Source organism: Thamnophis sirtalis, unplaced genomic scaffold (assembly GCF_051295495.1).
Source record: "Thamnophis sirtalis isolate CommonGarterSnake01/CBP01778 unplaced genomic scaffold, rThaSir2_p1.2 scaffold_5, whole genome shotgun sequence".
Classification (NCBI taxonomy): Eukaryota; Metazoa; Chordata; class Lepidosauria; order Squamata; family Natricidae; genus Thamnophis; species Thamnophis sirtalis.
This window is the reverse complement of record NW_028261385.1, coordinates 125,519,315-125,541,157: the sequence shown is the minus strand read 5'-3', so window position 1 is coordinate 125,541,157 and position 21,843 is coordinate 125,519,315. Positions and strand designations below refer to the sequence as shown.

The 21,843-nt window shown below is 36.1% G+C and overlaps 1 protein-coding gene across 1 annotated transcript in view; it reads left to right on the top strand.

The window, feature by feature from the left end:
- Positions 1 to 21,843, top strand: part of MACROD2 (mono-ADP ribosylhydrolase 2) — a 1,059,851-nt gene that overhangs the window by 590,194 nt on the left and 447,814 nt on the right. The window contains exon 7 of the mRNA XM_087716844.1: positions 7,661 to 7,691. Within this exon, the coding sequence (XP_087572970.1) occupies positions 7,661 to 7,691 (31 nt within the window). The remainder of the gene's footprint in view (positions 1 to 7,660; positions 7,692 to 21,843) is intronic.

Sequence of the window (21,843 nt, the reverse complement as noted above, 5' to 3'; positions counted from 1 at the left end):
TCATTTCATGAGGACCAGATGAATTACACCCCAGGATTCTGAAGAAACTGGCAGATATGATCTTAGAACCACTGAACTAAATCTTTCAAAGGGTCCCTGGAGAACTGGGGAACTACCAGAGGATTGGAAAAGTTCCCATTTTCAAAAGAAGAGAAGGAGGAGGAGGAGGAGGAGGAGGAGGAGGAGGAGGAGGAGGAGGAGGAGGAGGAGGAGGAGAGGAAGAAGAGGAGGAAGAAGAAGAAGAAGAAGAAGAAGAAGAAGAAGAAGAAGAAGAAGAAGAAGAAGAAGAAGAAGAAGAAGAAGAAGAAGAAAAATAGATCCAGAAAACTACAGATCTATCAGCCTGACCTCAATACCTGGGAAGATTCTGGAAAAGGTAATCAAGCACAAATCTGTGAACACCTAGAGGCAAACAAAGTCATAACCAAAAGTCAATATGGGTTTGTCAAAAACAGATCGTGTCAGACAAATCTTATTGCATTCTTTGACAAAGTAACAATATTAGTGGACCAAAGAAAAGCTGTGGATAATTTACTTGGACATCAGTAAGTCACTTGATAAAATAGACCGCAAGCTACTATTTGATAAAGTAGAAAAATGTGGGTAAGAGAGCATCACCACCAGATGGATTTGTAACTGGCTGACCAACGGCACTCAATGTGTAGTCCTCAATGGAACTGCATCTATATGGAGGAAAATAACCCAAGACTCTGTTTTAGGCCCAGTACTTTTCAACATCTGCATCAATTATTTGGATAAGGGGATAGTTGAGGAACTCATCAAATATGCAGACGACACCAAGCTGGCAGGAATACCCAACACTCCAGAAGATAAAGATACAGAAAGATCTTGATATACTTGAACACTGGGAACTATCTAACAAAATGAAATTCAGTGTTGCAAAAAAGTAAGGTTCTACATTTAGGCAAAAAACAACAACAACAAATGCACAGATATAGAATAGGTGGTACTTGGGTCAATAGTAGTAGTGAGATTTTCTTGGAGTCCTAGTGAACAATCACTTTAATATGAGCCAGCAGTGTGCAGCAGCTGCCAAAAAAGCCAACACAGTTCTAGGCTGCATAAACAGAGGGATAGAATCAAGATCATGTGAAATGTTAATACCACTTTATAATGCCTTGGTAAGGCCACACTTGGAATACTGCATCTTGTTTTAGTCATCATGATTAGAAAAAATGTTGAGACTCTAGAAAGAGTTCAGAGACGAGTGACAAAGATAATTAGGGAACCAAAGGTTGAAACATATAAAGAATGGTTGCTGAAATTTGGTATGTTTTCTTTAATGAAAAAAAGATTAGGGGTGATATGATAGCAGTGTTCCAATATCTCAGGGGTTGCAACAAAGAAGGAGTCAAGCTATTCTCCAAAGCACCTGAAGGCAGGACAAGAAGCAGTGGATGGAAACTAATCAACAAGAGAAGCAACCCAGAAGCAAGCAGGAGAAATTTCCTGACAGTTAGAACAATTAATCAGTGGAACAACTTGCCTCCAGAAGTTGTGAATGCACCAACACTGGAAGTTTTAAAGAGGAGATTGGACAACCATTGTTCTGAAATGGTATAGGGTTTCCTGCTTGAGCAGGGGGGTGGACTAAAAGACCTCCAAGGTCCTGTCCCAACTCTTTTATTCTGTTATTTGTAAATATTTTAATCATGTACTTTATATTTTATGTCATATAGTATGCCTTAATTTAATTGTCATAACTTTTAACTTTCAAAGGTAGCATAAGGATTATCTACGCTTTTTAAGAATATGGGTCACTAATTTTTCTCCATTCTTAGTTTTTGAAATTCTATTTCTCTGCATGTGAATGTAGAGAATTATACAACTATCTGGAAAATGTACAAACTAGAACTTTATCTTTGAGGGAAATGTTCCAATAGATAATTGAAACACAGAAAAAGGTATCTGATCATATTACCTTCACAAGTTCCTACTTTTCTTTCAAGGGCATATTTTGTTAAACATCCAGGGAAGCAGATAGAAGATGAGCTTCTTCTAATATACTGTCAAATTTTACTAAAATACGCAGTTCTTTTCAAGATAGTAAATTCCAAAAGTGTGGTCAAATTATGTTTGATGTTTGTCTTTGAAGTGAATAGGTTCTGGGAAGCGGGGACATATTAATATTAGTCAGTTTGATTCTAATATATTTGGTTGTATCCTTCCTCTTATGAAAGGGCACTGTTAGCCAATCAGATTCTCTCTCTGCAATAAACTTGTGGAACAATGGAGACAGAGGAAACCAAGAAAAATCCTATGTTTGATCAGAAGTGTTTTTCCTCCCTCTTTACAGTTTTCATTTCCCTTAAATTCTTTGCAGATTCTATTATGAAAAGCAAATTCATAACATGTAAGGATACCATAGAGAGCCAGTTTGGTGTAGTCATAGTAGTGAATTCTGATCCCACCTTAAGCACAAAACCAACTGGGCCAATATTACCCTTTTTATATTGGGATTTTTTATTGTTTGTAAGCCACCCAGAATCACTGAGAGTGAAGGGCAGCCCTATAAATCCTTTAAATCAATAAATCACTCTATCTCAGCCCTATGAAGATAGCAAGGGCAAATCATTTCTGAAATATTGCCAAGAAAACTGCAGGGACTTGACTCAGGCAGTTGACAGGAGTCAACAATGATTCAAAGGCAGACACATACACCCTTTACCAAATCAAACAGCATCAATGGCAAACACATTGTTAAAACGATGTCTCTATTGTTTGGTCTGCCAGTTTGACTATCTGATATTCATGTGCAGTTCATATTCAAATGGTTCAGACAATCTATTTGCATTTCAAAAGTCAAGGGGATTTGTACCACAGAATTCCTATACTGTAGAGAGTTCAGATCTATGTCAAGGCTGGTAATTTTTTCATTGTTGGGGTCCATGCTTAACATACCTAGAATTGCTGGGGGTTGTAGTTGGTGGAGTTATGATATAAAGTTGGCTGATTTTCTTATTTCTATTGTTCTTCTGCTCCTTGGATTGGACTGTAGAGTCCTACTTCTTATGACAGAACCCTGTTAGGTTTTAGACTAGTTTTTGTATTTCCCATCACAAAATGTTAGAGAATCATGCTATTGATTGTTGGTATTTGAGAGTAGATTTTTTTGTGGGTTTTTTTTCGTCAAATTTATATTAACTCAATCATAGTACACTCAGTAACTCACAAAATAATAATGTGCAATAACAATATAAAATTAAACCCTGCCACAGCATATGGAATCCACCACCACCCCCCAAAATGTTCTGGGAAAGAACTGTCTTCAGCTTTTTCTGAAAGGCAGGCAATGTTGGAGATAGACAAATCTCCAGTGGGAGGCCATTCCAGGAGGCCAATCCCATCATCATCAAGCAACCTAGCAATAGCAATAGCAATAGCACTTAGACCTATATACCACTTCATAGTGCTTTACAACCCTCTCTAAGCGGTTTACAGAGTCAGCAGGTTGCCCCCAGCAATCTGGGTCCTCATTATACCCACCTCTGAAGGATGGAAGGCTGAGTCAGCCTTGAGCCTGGTGAAATTCGATCTGCCAAACTGCTAGCAACTGGTAATCAGCAGAAGTATCCTGTAGTATACTCTAACCACTAAGCACTCTAACCATTGGGCTACCGTGGCTCATCAAGTGACAAGCATCCCTCCTGAAAATAAGACACAACAGCTGCTTCTCAAGTATGCTTCTCCAGCAAACAGGAAGCTAATGCAAATCTCCCAAAACAAGCACAATATAAGCCCCCTGGTAAACACCCATGAATATCTTGGCCACTGCTTTTTGTAGCAACGGACACTTCCAGGTAGTCTTTAAAGGCAGCCCCACGTACAATGTGTTGCAATAGCCCAACAGGGTGATAATAGGACAGCGGCCACCATGGTCAGATTTTTCCATCCCCAATAAGGCTGCAGTTGACATGGCAGCCAAAGCTGGACAAGGCTGTAACTTGGTCACAGCACCTGCTGTTTTAGCAGGAACCACCAGTCCAGAAGTAACCACAAGCCTTGGACCTGCTCCTTCAAGGACAGTGCAAGGAATAAAAAAGAGGTCTAGAAGAATCTTGATGGAACAGTAGTTCTGTCTTTAGTATACTTTGTCCTCTCCAGATCGTGTAGTCCTTCTATGATGCTATAACAGTTTTTAGGAGAGGGCTTGATTATAATTTCATGAGGTTTTTTTTTTTTGTCAATTCAATATCTCTTTGGAAATGCTTCATACCATTTAACTTCAGTTCAACTTCTGGCATCTCAAACTTATTATCTATTGCCCTGTCCTTCGGAGCAAATGCAAGTCATTTTTCTCTATTTCCTATCATGACAGTTTTTTATATTTTAGCAAATTGTTACCATATTGTCCTTTAATTTGTTTTCAAAGCATAAAAATGAACGTCTTGCTCCTTCAACTTTCCCTCTTATGTTTCATTTTCCCCATTTTTTCTCCCCAATTAGTCTTGCTTCTGTTTGGTTACTGCTGCTCAGACAATGTAGCACCCCAACAGAGTTTGAAATTCTACAGATTTTCCAATAATATTCAAACAAAACATTGGATGTTTTCACATGTGCGATGTCTTTATGAATAGTTGAGAAAGCATTATTTTATTTTTTTCCTGCAAAATTAAATTATTGTACTGTCATTTAATTTGTATTGATCCTAATTTTCCATGTGATGGAAAATATTTTGGTTTATGACTTTAAAACATTTACTCTTTAAGAAATTCAGTATACTTGTAGATTCTTACATGTTGTAATGGGTTTGATGCATTCTTTAGCTGTGCCATCTGTACTTTTTTTTGAAACTGTACTTTCACCTCCCACATCCAAATAATTTATGAAGATGTTAATCAGTGTTAGACTGTGACAAATCCTTTTTACTCGATGCTAAAATCATAATAACAAATGGGATTCTCAACAAAGTTTTCAGTTTAATATGTCTTTGTTTAGAATTTTAGGATATTGAATTTCATTTGTCATCTCTACCTCTGCCCTAGGCTATTTGCTGTTTTTCAGCATGACAGCCTATAATCCCCCCCCCAAATATATATTTTCTTCAAAATTTGGTGAGGTTTTCAAGGTGTCTAGGCTACATAACAACCCACACTTAAAAATGCATAAGATTTAGAAACAAAATCTGTAATGGAGAACGGGTTTATGCTATCTTATGTCAAACAACAAAATTACAGTTTACAGTGAAGGAAAAGCCTTACATTTTGAAGAGCACAGAGGAAAAAGAGACATTTGCATTGTTATTAAAACACCATCTTGAATATAGGATGCTCCAAGGAGAAAGGTTTTTTTTTTCTTCATTTTTTAGAGTAAGAAGAAGAAAACATCGTATCTTTCTTAGCTACGGAGAAAATGATGGATGGAGAAGACTTCCCTCCATTTTTCTGCTGTTGAGTTTAATTATTGTGTGTTTAGAGTATAAGATTTACCCTGTTTTATAGGTTCATGCAACAAACTAAACTGTAAACTATCCACATGGGTTAGCCTTGCACATTATGGTTGGCTAAAATGTAGTTGGTTAATTTATGTCCCAGTGAGCCATGCTAACATGATAAATACGTATATGGAGAGAAAGCAAAGTGAATTACTGTGCAGATAGACAGTTATATTGTCAACATAATAATCCATTTTGGGTTTTTTTCTTCTTCTTCTGCAGCATAGCCATATGTGAAGTGTACTAGACAGAATACAAAGTTTAGTTTAGGTAAAAATGTGATTCAGATAAACAGTATTCCTGAGACAAAGTAATATAAATCATGTGCTGTTGTCTATGGCTTCTAATCTTTCTTTGTATTCATACCCTAGACATTTAATATCTGTAATGCATACAAAAATCCAACCAGATCTTAAAAATGCAAATATAAATTGTGTAAAATTGTGTAAAATTAATATCTTACCAATACTGGTCAGCACAAAACCAAACAGAATGCAATGCCAGGAATCCTCAATGCTCTAACTGACTCGGTAGTTTACACAGATGTTTAGTGCATTTGAATCAGTGGTGGGTTCTGGATCCCGATGCAACCGGTACAGTGCAATGGGGCCCGATGTCAACCACATGAATGCGCGTAGTGAGCGCACACATGTGCAATGAGAGCATGCATCCTTACCTATTACGACACCTCCGTGATGCTCCAGCTGCTCAGTGGAGCATTGCGCAGGCGCTGTATGTGTCGTGCATGTGCGCGGAAACGCCGAACAGCTCAAATACAGAAAAAACATTTTGTTGTCTTCATCGGGTAAAACTAAAATGACATTGAAGAAGGATATCACTTCTAGGTATACCATCTAAACCATTAACACAACCTTCCAGTCATTGGTCATAGGCAGCAGCTTTCAAACACCTTCTTCCTTTCCACCAACTTTTTCCTAATATGTGAAGCATTTTTGAACCTGGCTGATAAGGGTACTGTTATCTTCTAATTTTATTGTGCAATAAACACATGTTGAGTAATCATTGAAGTGATTAATAGGAATTAATCATCAAGGCAAAACAAATCATCAAGGCAAGACAACCATCTGCCCTGTTGCACTGTATGGCATTGAATGCTGGGCAGCAACAACAGGGACCAAAAGTTATCTCCATTCTATTGAAATGCAAATGCTCCGTTGGATATCGGGCATTTCCCTTTTTGACCACATTACAAAAGACACCATTTGACAACATTTTGGTTTGGCACCAATTATAGAGAAGATGAGAGAAGGATGACTCTGCTGGTATGGATATGTCCAGAGAGTAGCATCTTCTTCCAAGACTGCCTACCAACTAGAAATGTGTCTTAGCGCCTCCGTGAACCTCCACTAGGCTCCAGCTGCTCAGCGGAGCATTGCACAGACAGTGTATGCGCCATGCACATGTGCAGAAGTGCTGAAGACTTAAAAGACCAGTAAGGAGCTCAGGCGGGCGGGTGTGCCCTCCAAAGCATCATACTGGAACGGTATCCGGTGCGCTGGGCAGGCTCCGGTATGCCCGTACCAGGGCGTACCGCCTGCAATCCACCACTGGAATACGCTAGAAAAAAGAAGAAGTAATCATTGAAGAGGGACACACTTCATCTCAGTCTACTCCATCTCACAAAATCATAGCTATGGAAAAAAATAGTATAAGAATTCTCCTCAGAAAGATTGCCGAAAATCAAATTATATATCTACTACATTGCTACTGTATTCCTATTAAGTACTAAATGGTTTATGCTGTGAAAGAAAACACTACGGTAGTTTCTTAGCAAATTATATTGGCTTCAGGTGAGTTTCATCTAAAGGCTGACAAATCCATAATTTTGTAATTGTACTAAAAGCTTGTTAGTTATTGTAGACAATTTCATTAAAAGCACACATTCTCCAGACCTCCCATTTTTCACATTTAGCAAGGTATTAAAAGTTTAACTTTTTCCCTAAAGTGCTATGCTGAGAGCTCATTTTGCTCCCCCTCAATTTTGAAAAAAATATTGCAATGACTTTCTGATTTCTACAATGACTACTTATTTCAGTAGATTGGGATATATTTCATAAAGACTTGATGACAAGTGTGGATATTTATTCATAGTAAGCAGCTATAGCTTCCTTGTACTAAATCATTGTGTGTGATAGGTACTTCTAAAAAAAATATCTAATATATATCTTTTTTTGTGTCTTACAGGCTTTTCCATGTATCTCAACAGGCATTTATGGTATGTAAAACTGACTGTGAATTACTATATAACAAAGTTTTATGGCAATCAACTTTAAACAGTGATTTTCCTCTCTCTCCTTTATTGTTTTAATGTATACTCCATGAATTAGCAGGGCAGTCTATGCTGGTAAACTGTGCCATGCTCAAAAATGACAAAATTAACTCAAAATATTGTTCTTGTCTTGTAAGCATTTATGACTTTATGTTGATAAGAATAAGCTGTTTTGATTGGATTCAAAATTGCCATTACTTTGATGTGAATAGAGCTCAATATATAGAACTTGGTGAGTTTCATGTTCATAATGTATTTCTGAAGCTCACTATAGCAAAATGATATATCCATTGTTACTATTTGTTCTACCCAACCCAATAGATGGGGCATGTTCCAGGTCTCATCGGTTAAGGACTGTTGGCTGGCAGGACCCAGAAAGGGCCCTGCCCTTTGGAACATCATCCCTCTGAGATTACATTAGCCCTGTTTTCTACTGGCTTTCTGTAATGTCCTAAAAAGTTGTTTTTTTTTCCAAAGCCTGGAGCCCTGGATGTGCTCAGAGCCACGCCCTGTCTATACTCATAGATTCTTAATCATGTTTGGCTGCTAAGTGTTTTATATGTATTTCATGTGTTTTATCTATTTTGTTGTAAGCTGCCTAGAGTCACATAAGTGAAATGGGCAGCTATATAAACTGAGTGAATGAATGAATGTCGTGAAAAGAGAATCATGACTCGGTTGTAGAGCACATGACATGTCTGAACTTCAGTTTCAACTTCAATCCTTTGCATTTTTAATAAAACAATGTTAGACTCCAGAACTAGCAAAGTTTTTAGAGTTCTTTATTGTGCCAGTTGAAGTAGATAGAATTGTGCTATATGGATTAAGAACACGATTTAGTTATTCTGAAGAAATTTTTCTAGCTACATAAGATAACAGGGGCATACTGGTGGGAAAACAATTAAAGCAAGTTTCTTTTTTAGAAATACCTAGTTGTGATCTTATGTTTGGTAAAACTGAAGAGGAGAAAGAAATTATTTCATACTGCCTTGTACTAAACTGAACAGAGAACTAGAGTATGTCGTCTCAGCCTTTATTTTCTATGGCTCAATGATTCTTTCTCCCCAAGAGAGAGAGAGAGGAAGAAAGGGGGGGGGATCAAAACAATATATATAACAACAAAAATATTATTCTGCATTTGGTCCTGAAATCAAAATAAAAACAAAAGATTTATTGTCTTATTCTTTTTCTAGACATGTCAGATGTCTAGAAATTTTAACTTTAATATTCTTCCCTGGATGTAGAAAAGGGTTTGTGCCAATAAAACTAATGAATACAAGGAGGCAATGAGATTACTGCACTGTTCTTTAAGTGTTTGTGGGTTTTGATTGTAAATATTTTTGACTACAATAATTCAGGTAATCCCAAAATTATTTTATTTTGCATTTGTAATGGGGAATTATTATTATTTAATATAATCAAAACAGAATATAGAAAAAGAATCATTGCTTTAATAATCTAGTCACTAGAAAGTTGATGTATTATAGAATTTTCTGTAACCTCTGTGTGATGATGATGTTCTCCTCCTCCTCCTCCAACCAGATTTTTATTCTATCTTTTTAAAATATTTAATCAGCTCAAGGCATCAAACATACCTAACATTCCTTTAGCTATTCCAATTTGACTTTAAAATGATTAAGCCGTTATAGTTCTGATGAAAGGATGAGCTTGCTGTAGTAAATTTTGAAATATTTGAGGTCTTCTGATCTTGTATGCATATAGTACATGAATAATATTGCCACTTGCTTTTAATATTACAGCCCAAATTGATAGACAGGCTTATGATTGACAAAACTTTACTAAAGTGATTGTGAAACAAACTCAGTTGCATTGGCGTAACATTGATGCGCCTTTTATTGTTCACATTTTATTTTACTTGATTGCTCAAAATGTCATCAGCCTTTCAGTTGTGTTCAACTCCCAGCCACTCTATGGATCAGCACTCCCCTCTGTCTCACACCTCCTCCTTCAGATCTACCATGGTCACCCTGGTGTCATTCTTTATGAGTACTAAGGTGGCCCCTTCTCCTTTTTCCACTGATCAATCCCAACATGATTGACTTTTTGAGTGACTCAGCTCACATGACATGACCAAAATATGGCAGCCTCTGTTTGGCGATCTTGGGTTCATGGGATATTTTTGGTGAGGTTCAGTCTAGGACTTCTGTCAGTATATAAGGGTTCATGAATTGGAATAGACATGGTAGCAGGTCACCCAATGGTGACTAAGATGGCTCGGAGCCTGGGCATGGCTTAGGTTCACTGATCTGTATATAGATGAGTGCTTCTGTGATTCTATAGCTTGTGTGATTATGGATTCTGTACTTCTGGATTCTGAGTTCTTGTTCTGCTTCTGCTCTATGGTATTGTATATAAAAAAGTTTCTTATATAAATGAATCCTACTAAGTTGTTTACTTGTGTGCTGGTTGGATTGCTGCAAACTCTAACAACTTTATTATTTTTGCAGTCCATGGAAAGTCTAATTTAAGTCTCCTCCACCATCTCAGTTCAATGTCATCTACCCTTCTCCTATCTCCTATCTTTTTCCGAGTTCAAGTCAGCCATAAGTAACAACTGGGGGAAAATACTGCATTAGCTAATCTGCATTTGATTGTGACATCTTTACTCTTCCAGATGTTCTTCATGGCAGACATGGCAGTTCTTCCAAGTGTCATATGTCTTCTGATCTCAGGGCTGCAGTCACCACTTTGGTCAATTTTAGAGCCCAAGAAGATGAATTCCTTTAGTGTTTCAATAGTCTCATTGTTGATCTGCATTCTGAACTGTATGCTCACTGCCATTCTTATTTTCTTTGTTTTCATGATGTTAAGATGCAATCCCAATTTTTCACTTTCATGTTTGACTCTCAGGATTAACCACTCCAGATCCTCCTTGCTTTTCATGAGCAATGTTGTATCATATGTACATTGCAGGTTGCTGATATTCCAACTACCGATTTTACGCCCAATGCACATTCCTCCAAATGTGCATTTTTCATAACTATTTCTGTGTACATGTTTGATATAGATGGCAAGATACAGCCTAATCTCTTATTTTTTATTGTAATAATAGTAAGTTTAGCAATTAAGTAACACTTTTTTGATACTTTTCATATATTAATATATAATTTTTAGTGTTTTTCTGACCATTTGGTTACATTGATGAAAATCAGTTTGCAGGATAAAACAGAAAATATAAATTTATAAGTGACAGATTTTCTTGAAATAGAATGTGAATAAATCAGTAAATAGACAAATGTCATGCAGTTTTTCCACAGTGCTTCTTAAAGATGGATAGAGCATCTAGTATCCACTTCATATTAAATCAGAAATGAACTAAGATTATCTGTGAAAACTGCAAAAATTTAGAAGATATTTGCATATGTGTTTTCTGAGACTGCTAGGGTTTTAAAAAAGAAAATCTGCCTATTTCCTTCAAAGCACACCATTTTTGAAACATTCCTTTTCCTTTCCCCAATTGATTGATGCAACAATAGGGAAATGCAGAATCAGTGATTTTTCCCCTTCCCATTTCCTTTCATTTGCCTGGGTCATTTCAATACGCCAGGTGAATGCATCTCAAGAACATATTACCCCCTTCTGGGGAATTTCCTCTATAGATTAGACTTCATTCTAACAAAAGGGTTATATTTTTTTGGATTTTTAAATTATTTTTATTTGTTCATTTCCAATTAACTTTTAGAAATCCTTTAATTTATCTCTATGAGTATAGCTTGGGAGGGTTTTTTTTTAAATCATCACCTCCATATCCTGCTCATAAAACAAGCTGCAATATAGTCAACATCTAAATGAAAAACTGGATTGGCCTCACTCTGTGCATGTTCTACCTTTGTACAAACTGCAGAGTTATGAGTGGAATGCTTCATTGTTTGAGTCAGTATCCACTCTCATTCATGTCTTTAGGCTCCACACAAACACACACATACATCTCTAAAATTGGTTGAGGATGGATTTGAGGGTATAGCTTTTGATGGTTTCTTATTTCCATCCGCAGAAACATTTTCTACCTCTGAAATCTCTATTGGAATGTCCATAAGTTATTCACAAATTAAGTGACAGGGATAGTCTTTGTATGTGTTTCCCATTGTGGGTTTATGACACTCCATTTTACATGAAGAGCGCTGTAGTGTAATCATGAGAAAAGAATTTTTAAGAGTCTCTTTAGAATAGGTTTTGGGAATGATTATTATATTGATTGATTTTGGAATTCTTATTTAATGTGGCTGCTGCTTGGGGGCTATTAGAATAAAGTATTTCAGTAATTTGATTAAATATTCTGTGAAAAATTTGTCACATACATTATTAAATGGTAATCTTATTTTGAACTGTGTGGTGCCCATCTTCCAGAGGATTTCTTCATTCAATTTCCCTGTGGAATATTTCCCACATGCATAGAAATTATTAACAGGATGTCCACTGATTAATTCTCACCCTCTAAAATGAGTATTAATAAGACATATTTAGCCCAGAAGTTGACTCCAGAAAGAAGTTTAAAGCTATTAAATTCAGTTCTTTGATCAGCAACTTTGTTATTCTAGTTTTACTGAATGGTGAAATACCATAGCAGATTTATAAATTTGTGTTTTCTGCCAAATAAATTGGCTCTCATGCTTCTCTATCATTTGACTCTAAATTTCAAAATCCATAGGAAGTCTTGTTATAAATACATTATTCTCACACTATACTATATTCTCCTTCACCACAAGCTAGGAAGACAAATGTCTGCAGATGTCCTAAACATCTAGTGGGTATGAGGAGAAAAATAATATTCTATTATTTTTGTTACTGAAGTGAATTAGGAATACAAATTTATTCATGTCACAGGATGGTCTCTATCTTAATAAATGCATTATGTTAAAGTTTTGATTGATCAAGGCCTTGATGGACAACAGAAGCCAATACCCATGGACCCATATGGTGATAGCCATGGCATATGGTAAATAATGACTTGAAATGTAAGGAGAATAAATGTTAAATGAATTAACAAATGAAATGAAATGAAATGAAAGAAAAACAGATCTGCCGCCTCTTGTGAACATAAGAAAAAGGGGAAGGACATAATATATCTGAATGAAAGTATTCAAATCTTGCACCATTGATAAATTAGATGCAAAAACAAGGGAGTAGAATTAAAAGGCTAACATATATTTCAGAAACTATTAATTATTATTATTTAGGTTGTCATGGATGCATATGAAAATAGGCAGTTATAGTTATAAGTTATACATTAGTGAATGGTATCAAGGAAAACTTGATAAGATTTTGTGGTTTATGAAAAAGATTGCACAATTTTGTGAAAAATTATACAGCATTCATTCTGTTTGATGACATGAATGGATGATGGGAAGAAGGCAGGACTATACAAAAGAGTAACTGGTATTTGGAGACCCATGAATGATTGTGAATATCAACTAGTGAGCATCTGCTTAGAAAAGAGCCTGAGTGGTTTAAGCATAAGTTTGTTTGTGCATTATTGTGGAAAAGGAATTAATCAAAAACTTGATTGTTTTTTATCTGATTGTTTAGGATGAAGTATTGAGAAAATAAGTGAGGGATACAAGAAAGATAATAGACTATGGGTTTGGAATATGGAATAATTTATTATTTGGTAGCATCAGGGATGGCTCTTGAAAAAAATCATCATTGAATCAAATATAGGAAATGAAATAAAATAGAGAGAAAGCAGAATAACTGTGGGAAGAGAAAATATGAGTCTTGAATGAAAAAGAAGACAGATTAATTTCCCTCCAGAACGAAAGTGAATATAAAGAAAATATTTGTGGAAGCTTTTTGCGACAGAATAAAAATAATATTACAGAGTGTCAAAAAATACATGGATTTATGCAAATGGCACGTATGAGAAAGGATTTTATTTGTTTGTTTGTTTGATTACTTAATATCCTGCCCATCTCACTCTGCAAAGTCACTCTGGCTGACTTTGATGAAAGGATGTGGTAAAATAGACTCTGGATGAGGAAAATTACTCATTATGGAGGATAGCCCATGCAAAAAATGAGAATGAGAGGAAGATATTATACAATGCACATGGATTAAAAAATGGAGAAAGAGATAACTAGAACAGTTAAAATTAAAAAGAAGAAAATAAAATATAGAAATGTTTTGATGAAGTTTTAAAACTGTTATTGAAATGGGTGGAAAGGGCTCAACAAGAAACTATAGAAAACTGAATGAAATTCAGATAAAAGTCCATTTCTGTTTTAAATTAAATTCTATGTCAGATTTAGTTTTAAATAACGAAGTCAGTTTGGATATTGAAACATGTTCCAATGACTTGGATAATATTCTTCCAAAGGAGGGAATCAAATGACTTTTCCAGTAAAAACCATATAATGCTCTTGTAACTGTTAGCATATACAAAACTTCTTCTTTATATAATATACCAATCTTAAACATTTACTCATGACCCTATAGAAAAACTGAGCTTGATTTTTCCTGCTTAGAAAAGCAACATGCACCGAACTGCACTCTCCACTCTGTTCCCAGCCTTTGTGCTCAGGTGATTACATACTGTATATATATATATACCTATAGTGGCTGTATATTACAGTCAGTAAACTTACAATACACAATATATTTACAGACATAAACAGCTTCAGGGAAAACTTCTTCATTGTAAAAATAGCATCTTTTCTCCTCTTAACATCTGACATCACAGCTTGCAGAGGCTTTTTAATAGAAACTGCCTGATGATGCTTTCTCAGCAGGGTGGCTTTCTCTGTATCAATTTTGTTGTTGTTGTTGGTTTGCAAATGCATGCAGCACACACTGAAAATGTGGAAAGGGTGGTTCTGACAATTTCATTTCTTTTTTTCTTTTGTGTGGAATGGGGGGGAAGACACAAGCTCATGATTACTTAAAGTTTGTTGGTCAGCCGGAAGGTCAGAAGTAAAAGCAGTGCCAGAATAGCTCCAAACTTATTTGTAAGGGACTGGGAGTAAAAACTATGGAACTTCCCATTGACAGTCTTATTTCCGTTTAATCATAGGCAATGTGAAAAATACTTTTTCAAGATGTAGAAGTTATCTATATTCTTTGATTATCGAGGGGTCCATTGTTTGGTACACCACTGTGAGTGATACACCATGGTGAAGGTTACATGCTAAACAGAATTTTGTGGAGCTTGATAACGCATGAACAAGCCTGTTTATATTATAGCTCGGAACTTGTTAAAGTATCTCTATAATCTCACTTTAATCAGTTGTCAAATGTTTTTTGAGCTAGGTAAAACTTAACTAAAACACTGCAATTTCCAGCACAACAAGTGATCTAATTCTAATTTTTATATCTTTATATGAATTTTAACAAATGTTTTATTTGCTTAGCATAAAGAATCTGCTTCATTGCAACAAATAATGTGTTATAAATATTTTTTTCATTCAAAATAGTCAAGAAGCAAAATAGTATTTCTTATATACTACATATGAAAAGAAACTAGACCAAAGATGTTTGCAATATTTCTCATTGTAGTTAAAACAATTCTGAGAATCCTGTTTTTTGTTTTTGTTCATTAGATAAGCACATTAGACAAGAAAGCTACTGTATTAGTAGAAAAGACAACTGCAGCCAAAGGAAAAAAATGAAATTTTGTAGAGTCTTCTTCAGTGAATAACTAGGGATGTTCCTGAGTCAGGAAACATATTTGGATAATGATCTCTAACAGCTTCTTAAGTTTTTACTTTGTGGATTTGGGTCTGATTATAACTGGTCATTTCAGCCTGGAAAGTAGATTCTGACTTTATCACTTCTGCACTTTATGTACTGTGTGCTATTGATTACTGTGAACTTTTTCACCTGTCGTCTGGAAATGTGACATTAAAAAAAAGCTAATGTATCATTAGCAAAGGAAATTCAACAGAAGGAATACAATTTGGCGTTTATCACACTCAGGTAAACTCATTTTAATAGTACAGCCAGTGGAAAGACTTACTTTTATTAAAGACCTACTTGCTCACAATTTCACAGAATGAAAATTTGAAAATCGCACAAGTCAAAGAGAAGCACATTAATTTGTAAAATATTCCGCTAACTTAACAGATTTGCTAAAGTACAATTTGGAACAGGAACAATTTTCGGGTAATTTCTTTACTAAAGAAATAGAAGTGATTTCTTTAAAAATAAATTTGCAACTTATGCATTTGATCTTTCAAGTGCTATGATTTTGCAACCTCATCTTTTCAAGTTTTTTTTAAGGTTTAGTTTCTCCTTTCTGCCTGCTTTCATTGACATATCAGTATGAAAGGCTGACAACCTGCATTACAGGATGCTCCCTTTTCACTGTACCCGCAATCATAGATGATCATTTGGGAGACTAGGGATAATTAGAGAGGTCAGGAACATAGAGGAATGATTTTGGAAATGATGGCGTTATTACCAAAATGATAGGTTCACATGGAATACACTGGAATAATAGCTTTCACTTGGTCCACGAATATCAAAAACCTAGCCTTCTGGATTTTGGCATTTTGCAATTACATTAGATTTCAGTTCCATAATACTCACCCTACAAGGTATGTCTAGTATAACGTACTTCAAACATTCCAGTGAGATTAATAATATTAAAATACATGAAAATGGTTTATAAAAGCTTATGCCTTTTTCTCCAACTTTGACTAACAATTGTTAGTCTGAAAAGATTTCTTTTGATTTTTGGTTGTCATGGGATAGCATAGCTCTCCTACTGATGCAGTCTTGAATGAGTTAGCTTTAACTTAGGTGTTACAACTGACCCACTGTGTATAAGTAGAAATACCTATGGAGATTCTCAGTCATTCAGATCATGGTTGTCCCAAAAGTGCTTTTTCAAAAGGCACTGGACTTTCTTTGTTTTTTCTTGACATTTTGTTTCTCATCCAAGAAACTTCCAGAACTGTAGAAGCTTCTTGGATGAGAAGCAAAATGCCTTAAAGCAAAAGCAAAGACAGTCCAGTTGCCTTTTGAAAAAGCACCTTTGGGGATGAATAGGAATGTTCAAATCTATATTGTAGTTCCAGATAAACAACTGTTGCTTCTCGTTGCTTTTTCATCTTGATTATATTTTTGATTGATTGGTTAATTATATTCTAGAGACCAATTAAGTGGAATTTTACAGGAGGATTTTTTCCCTAACCTGAGTTTTTAGGTCTCTCAAGAGTCCACCCATCACTTTGGTAACTAAGTCCATCCATCTTGCTCTTGGTCATCCTCCTTTTCTGATTCCTTTTATCTTTTCCAACACTATGGACTTCTGAAGGGCTTTGTATAAAGGTAAAAGAGTCCATGCAGTTTTATTCCACTATCTGTAGCTGACTTTAGGGAGGGGTGTACCTCTCTGTTTCTTTAAGCCAGGGCTGTCAAACTCCCAGCCTCCAGGCTGGATGCGTCACGATCTGACCACGTTCAAGTCCGGTTTAGCAAAGGGAGGGAAAGTCCCTATATGTCACATGACACCACAGTGATGATGTGAGTTTAACACCCCTGCTTTAAGCCATTGAACCAGTGCTGTATGAAAACATTTCAACAGTCATGTGGCCAGTATGACATAAACTGGTCCTTGTATATTCTAAATTATGACAATTTGAGCTAGTCATTTGTGCCTGAAGAAAGAGCTTTAGAATGTTTTGTTCTGTGATCTGTATTTTGTTCTCTTGGCTATCCATAGTTTACAGGAGTCTTCTTCAACACTAAAGAGTAAAAATGTCAATACATTTTCTATTCTTCTTCAAAGTCCAATTAACAGTTTCATATTGTGTATCACAAGAAAAACCATTTCCTTTGTGATTCTTATCTTTTAAGTGAAGGGACATCAAATATTTTTGTCAAAACCTTCATTGCTGCCATACCAAGTATGCAGTGCATGTCTTCACTACGGGTTCATTAATGTTCATAGTCAAACCTAAAAGGCAAAAATTATCACCAATTCAGTATCATCTTCATTTTCAGTTCTAAGGCTGATTGTTGTACCTCCTGATATTAGCTTGGTCTTATATTTAACTGTAATTCCATTTTTTGACTATGTTCCTTGAGTTTCATTATTGCCCTTTATTATTGCAGGACATTTAAGTTTTCAACTATCAAGTATAGACATATTTGCTCCAGGTTATCAAATGCATGAGACAAAACTATATGTTCTATCATTATATATTCCATCTATATGCCAAATTTATATTGAAGGTAAAGGTAAAGGTTCCCCTCACACATATGTCCTAGTCTTTCCTGACTCTAGAGGGCGGTGCTCATCTCCGTTTCAAAGCCAAAGAGCCAGCACTGTCCAAAGACGTCTCCGTGGTCATGTGGCCGGCATGACTAAGCGCCGAAGATGCATGGAACACTGTTACTTTCTCACCAAAGATGGTCCCTATTTTTCTACTTGCATTTGTACGTGCTTTAGAACTGCTAGGCTGGCAGAAGTTGGGACAAGCTCACTCTGTTGCGCGGCTCTAGGGATTTAAACCGTTGAACTGCAAACCTTTGTGATCAACAAGCTCAACGTCTTAGCCACTGAGCTACCATGTTCCTGCAAAATATATATTGAAGGAAGCTAAATTGTAAAAAAAACCTGTGCTGTGCTAATTATATTATAATAGTATAGTTAGCATAGCAAAGGTTACTAATATTTCTTCCTTATAAAATCATGTTATTTTTATTCCAATTTAGCCTTCTTTAATATAAATTTGGCATGTAGATGGATTATATAAAGTGAGAGTATACATAGCCTTTTCTCATTCGATAATCTGGAACAGATATGTGTATACTTTTTAAAATAGAAAAATAAGAGCTTTTGAGTTTCCCATTTTTATGAGGACATTTCACAATGTGATGTGGTTGACACAAAGAAAAGGTCTAACGGTGCTGAAGCTTCTGTCCAAATTAGAAGGATACATTAAATGAAGACGCAATCAATGAAATATATCTTGAATTCTTTTTGGTATACTTTCACTTTCCCAGTTATCATTTCTTAAATCATCCTGAACATCTGACATTTCTCTTTCTATATAAAATTCTAAGAGTCACAACTGCAGAATGACAAGGATCTGAGCAGCTTTTCAGAAGCAGAATAACTGGAACTGGCAATCCGCTTCTTTATTTCCTTTGTACAATCAACCTTGACAAATTAATCACAATCAAATGTTGGCTTCACGAAAGGGCAACCTATATAGAACAGAAGAAAAATGAAGTTTCTCCCCAGGCTGACAATCTAATCTTTCAGTTCACCTGGTTAGAGTGCACTAAGGGACTTTGGAGTTTCTGTCACTAGTCCCACCCATAAAGACCTGTCTGTTTCGAGACCTACGGTTTAACTGAGGTGATGAAGGCCACCGAATGCTAGTTCATTACTTTGTTAATCAGCCTGTGGAGTGAGGATCCAGTTACTTTCTCCAAATCAGAAAATATCACTGTGGACCATCTCTATAAGAAAAGGAAAAGAACATCATTTAAATGGAAGCTTGCAGAGTGATTTCACACTGGAACTGCTGTGCGCTGGAGGCTGCAGTGGGCTAAGAGAGGAATCTAATTGTAAACAGAAAAGTGCTATTTAAGACAATGCTTTCTCTAACTTGCCTTTTACATAGAATATTGGAGAGTACTAGACAAATGCTTGAAAGTAAGAAATGTGTGTATCCTCACCCCCAATTCTCCAGTCTAGAAACTCAGGAAAGGATACATATTCCATCTCCTATTTATCCTTGCAATAAATTGCCAAGGCAAGTAATGGGGTGAAACAATAATTCATTATGTTCACTCAGTGATATCCATTATGTAGGTGCTTGTGTATAAAGTGTATCACGAGAGGCTGGTGTACAGTAAAATTGATAGAAATTATCAGAAAAAAAGCAGGCAGTAGAACCCAGATCTCTTCTGAATGCTAGCCTCCTTCATGTCAAAGTCCCTAGAATAAGAAATACAAAGCAACTTTTATAAGAGGAAACATTTTGAAAAAGAACCACATTATATACCAGGGGTCTCCAAACTTGGCAACTTTAAGACTTGTGGACTTCAACTGCCAGAATTCCTCAGCCAGTCATGCTGGCTGGTAAATTCTAGGAGTTGAAGTCCATTAGTCTTAAGGTTGCCAAAATTGGACACCCCTGTTCTATACTGTGGTTATTAACTCATATTCAAGCATGTGATTTTAAAGTGGCATAGTCTTTATATTCGTCAAGTGAATTCCACATGTAAGAATTTCTCAATAGGTAAAAAGTGGGGATGAACAGAATTGCTAATGTTCAATCTATGTTTCCACAGTGCATTAACATGTTTTACTTTAGTAGCTATGTCAACTTCCAGTTGTACCTGCTACCATCTTCTCTCCTTTTAACGATCATAGGTTTTCTAAGAAGAGCCTGAGCTTCCAATATGGTTCCAATGGATTTCTCCCTTATTGTCCTTCAGGATTTTTTTTCTCAACTTGGCAATATCACAACCCTCTATTAACATGCTATTATTCTCCAAAAGTATAAATGTGCCCACTGATGTGCCAATAGTTATACCGTCCTGCAATAGGGAACTCCCTATTGCAGAGGTGAGGTGGCGCAGTGGTTAGGGTGCAGTACTGCTGGCCACTTCAGCTGACTGTTATCTGCAGTTCCATCCTTCTGAGGTGGGTGAAATGAGGACCCAGACTGTGGGGGCGATATGCTGACTCTGTAAACCACTTAGAGAGGGCTGAAAGCCCTATGAAGCGGTATATAAGTCTAACTGCTATTGCTATTGCTAACTCCAGATAATTTATCTGAGAAATACATGTATGTACTTGTTTGGTTTAATGCTTTTAGAAGGCAGAATAATCAACAGATTTTCCAACAAGGAAGCAATGTAAAAGTTAAGAAAACAAGTTTGGATTGTATGAGCTTGTAAATAAAACTTTATTCTCAGGATGCTTTCTGTAGTTTCTGTAGTTGAAAGTAGATGAGATCAGAAATAAAACCACTTTTGCAAGCAAAAGGATCCTTTTCGGTTAAGCAAGAGCAGCTTAAGGTCCAAGCTAAGTTGTCATAATGAAGCCATATAAGAAAATATAACAAATCTCACATATTGAATAGGAATCGTTTTATCCAGACTTGTTCAGAGAAACAAAATGTGTTTTGCAATCTGCTTATAGTCCAGTGATGGCTAACGTTTTCCAGACTGAGTGCCCAAAGCACCCGTGTGTGCATGCCGTGTCCCCATGCATGCGCCCCACCCCTGTGCATTCGTATGCACCCCACGCTCATCCCATACACACCCACTCATGCATGCGCCCCCCCCCCTTGCATATGCAGCAGAGCTGAACTGGGGAATGGCTCGCGTGCCCACAGAGAGGGTGATACGTGCCACCTGTGGCATATGTGCCATAATTTCACCATCACGGTTATAGACTTATAGAGATAGGAATGGAAGACAAGTGACTTACTTTTGAATTTTCAAAATTAGGAATAAATCAAAGAAAGGTATATATATATACTTTTTGCACTTCTACCATTGAGGATAACATTTAGTTTCTTTTATGCCTTGCCTGCTTTTAAAGAAACAAATATCATGCTGTCTTTGACTCGGATGTGTTCCTCTCAGTACTATGTTATTGTACTTTCATGAAATCATTTCTTAGAATGAGAGACTTGACTTCCTCAAAAGTACCATAAACTGCAGTAAATGTAAATTTATGGGTTTTTTCTCCCTTTAACGTGCTTTCCTAGTATTTATGCCTCTAAGCTTTGAAGAAAAACATTATAATTGGTGTAAGCTGTTTGGAGTTATACGACTGATGATCTTATGAGACATATTCAATAACAGCCTTTCATGTGCCTGAATACACCAACATATGTGACTGACATTATGGTTAATGCTAAATATGTTACTTATTTGCTGGTATTGCTAGGATGCCAGTTGAGTTTATAAGAAGTGGATTGCTTGCACGTTACATTTGTACTTCAAATATAAGTACAATTCCGTATTTATATTTTCTTCAGAAAATGAATGCATCGTTGTCTGAAAGCAAATTTCAGTATCCGTTATAGCTCTTGAAGTATTTTTTTTGCAATGTAAGTGCATTAGCTTAGCTTAGTTGCAGCTGAACAATCTTCATCAGACAATGCTCTTT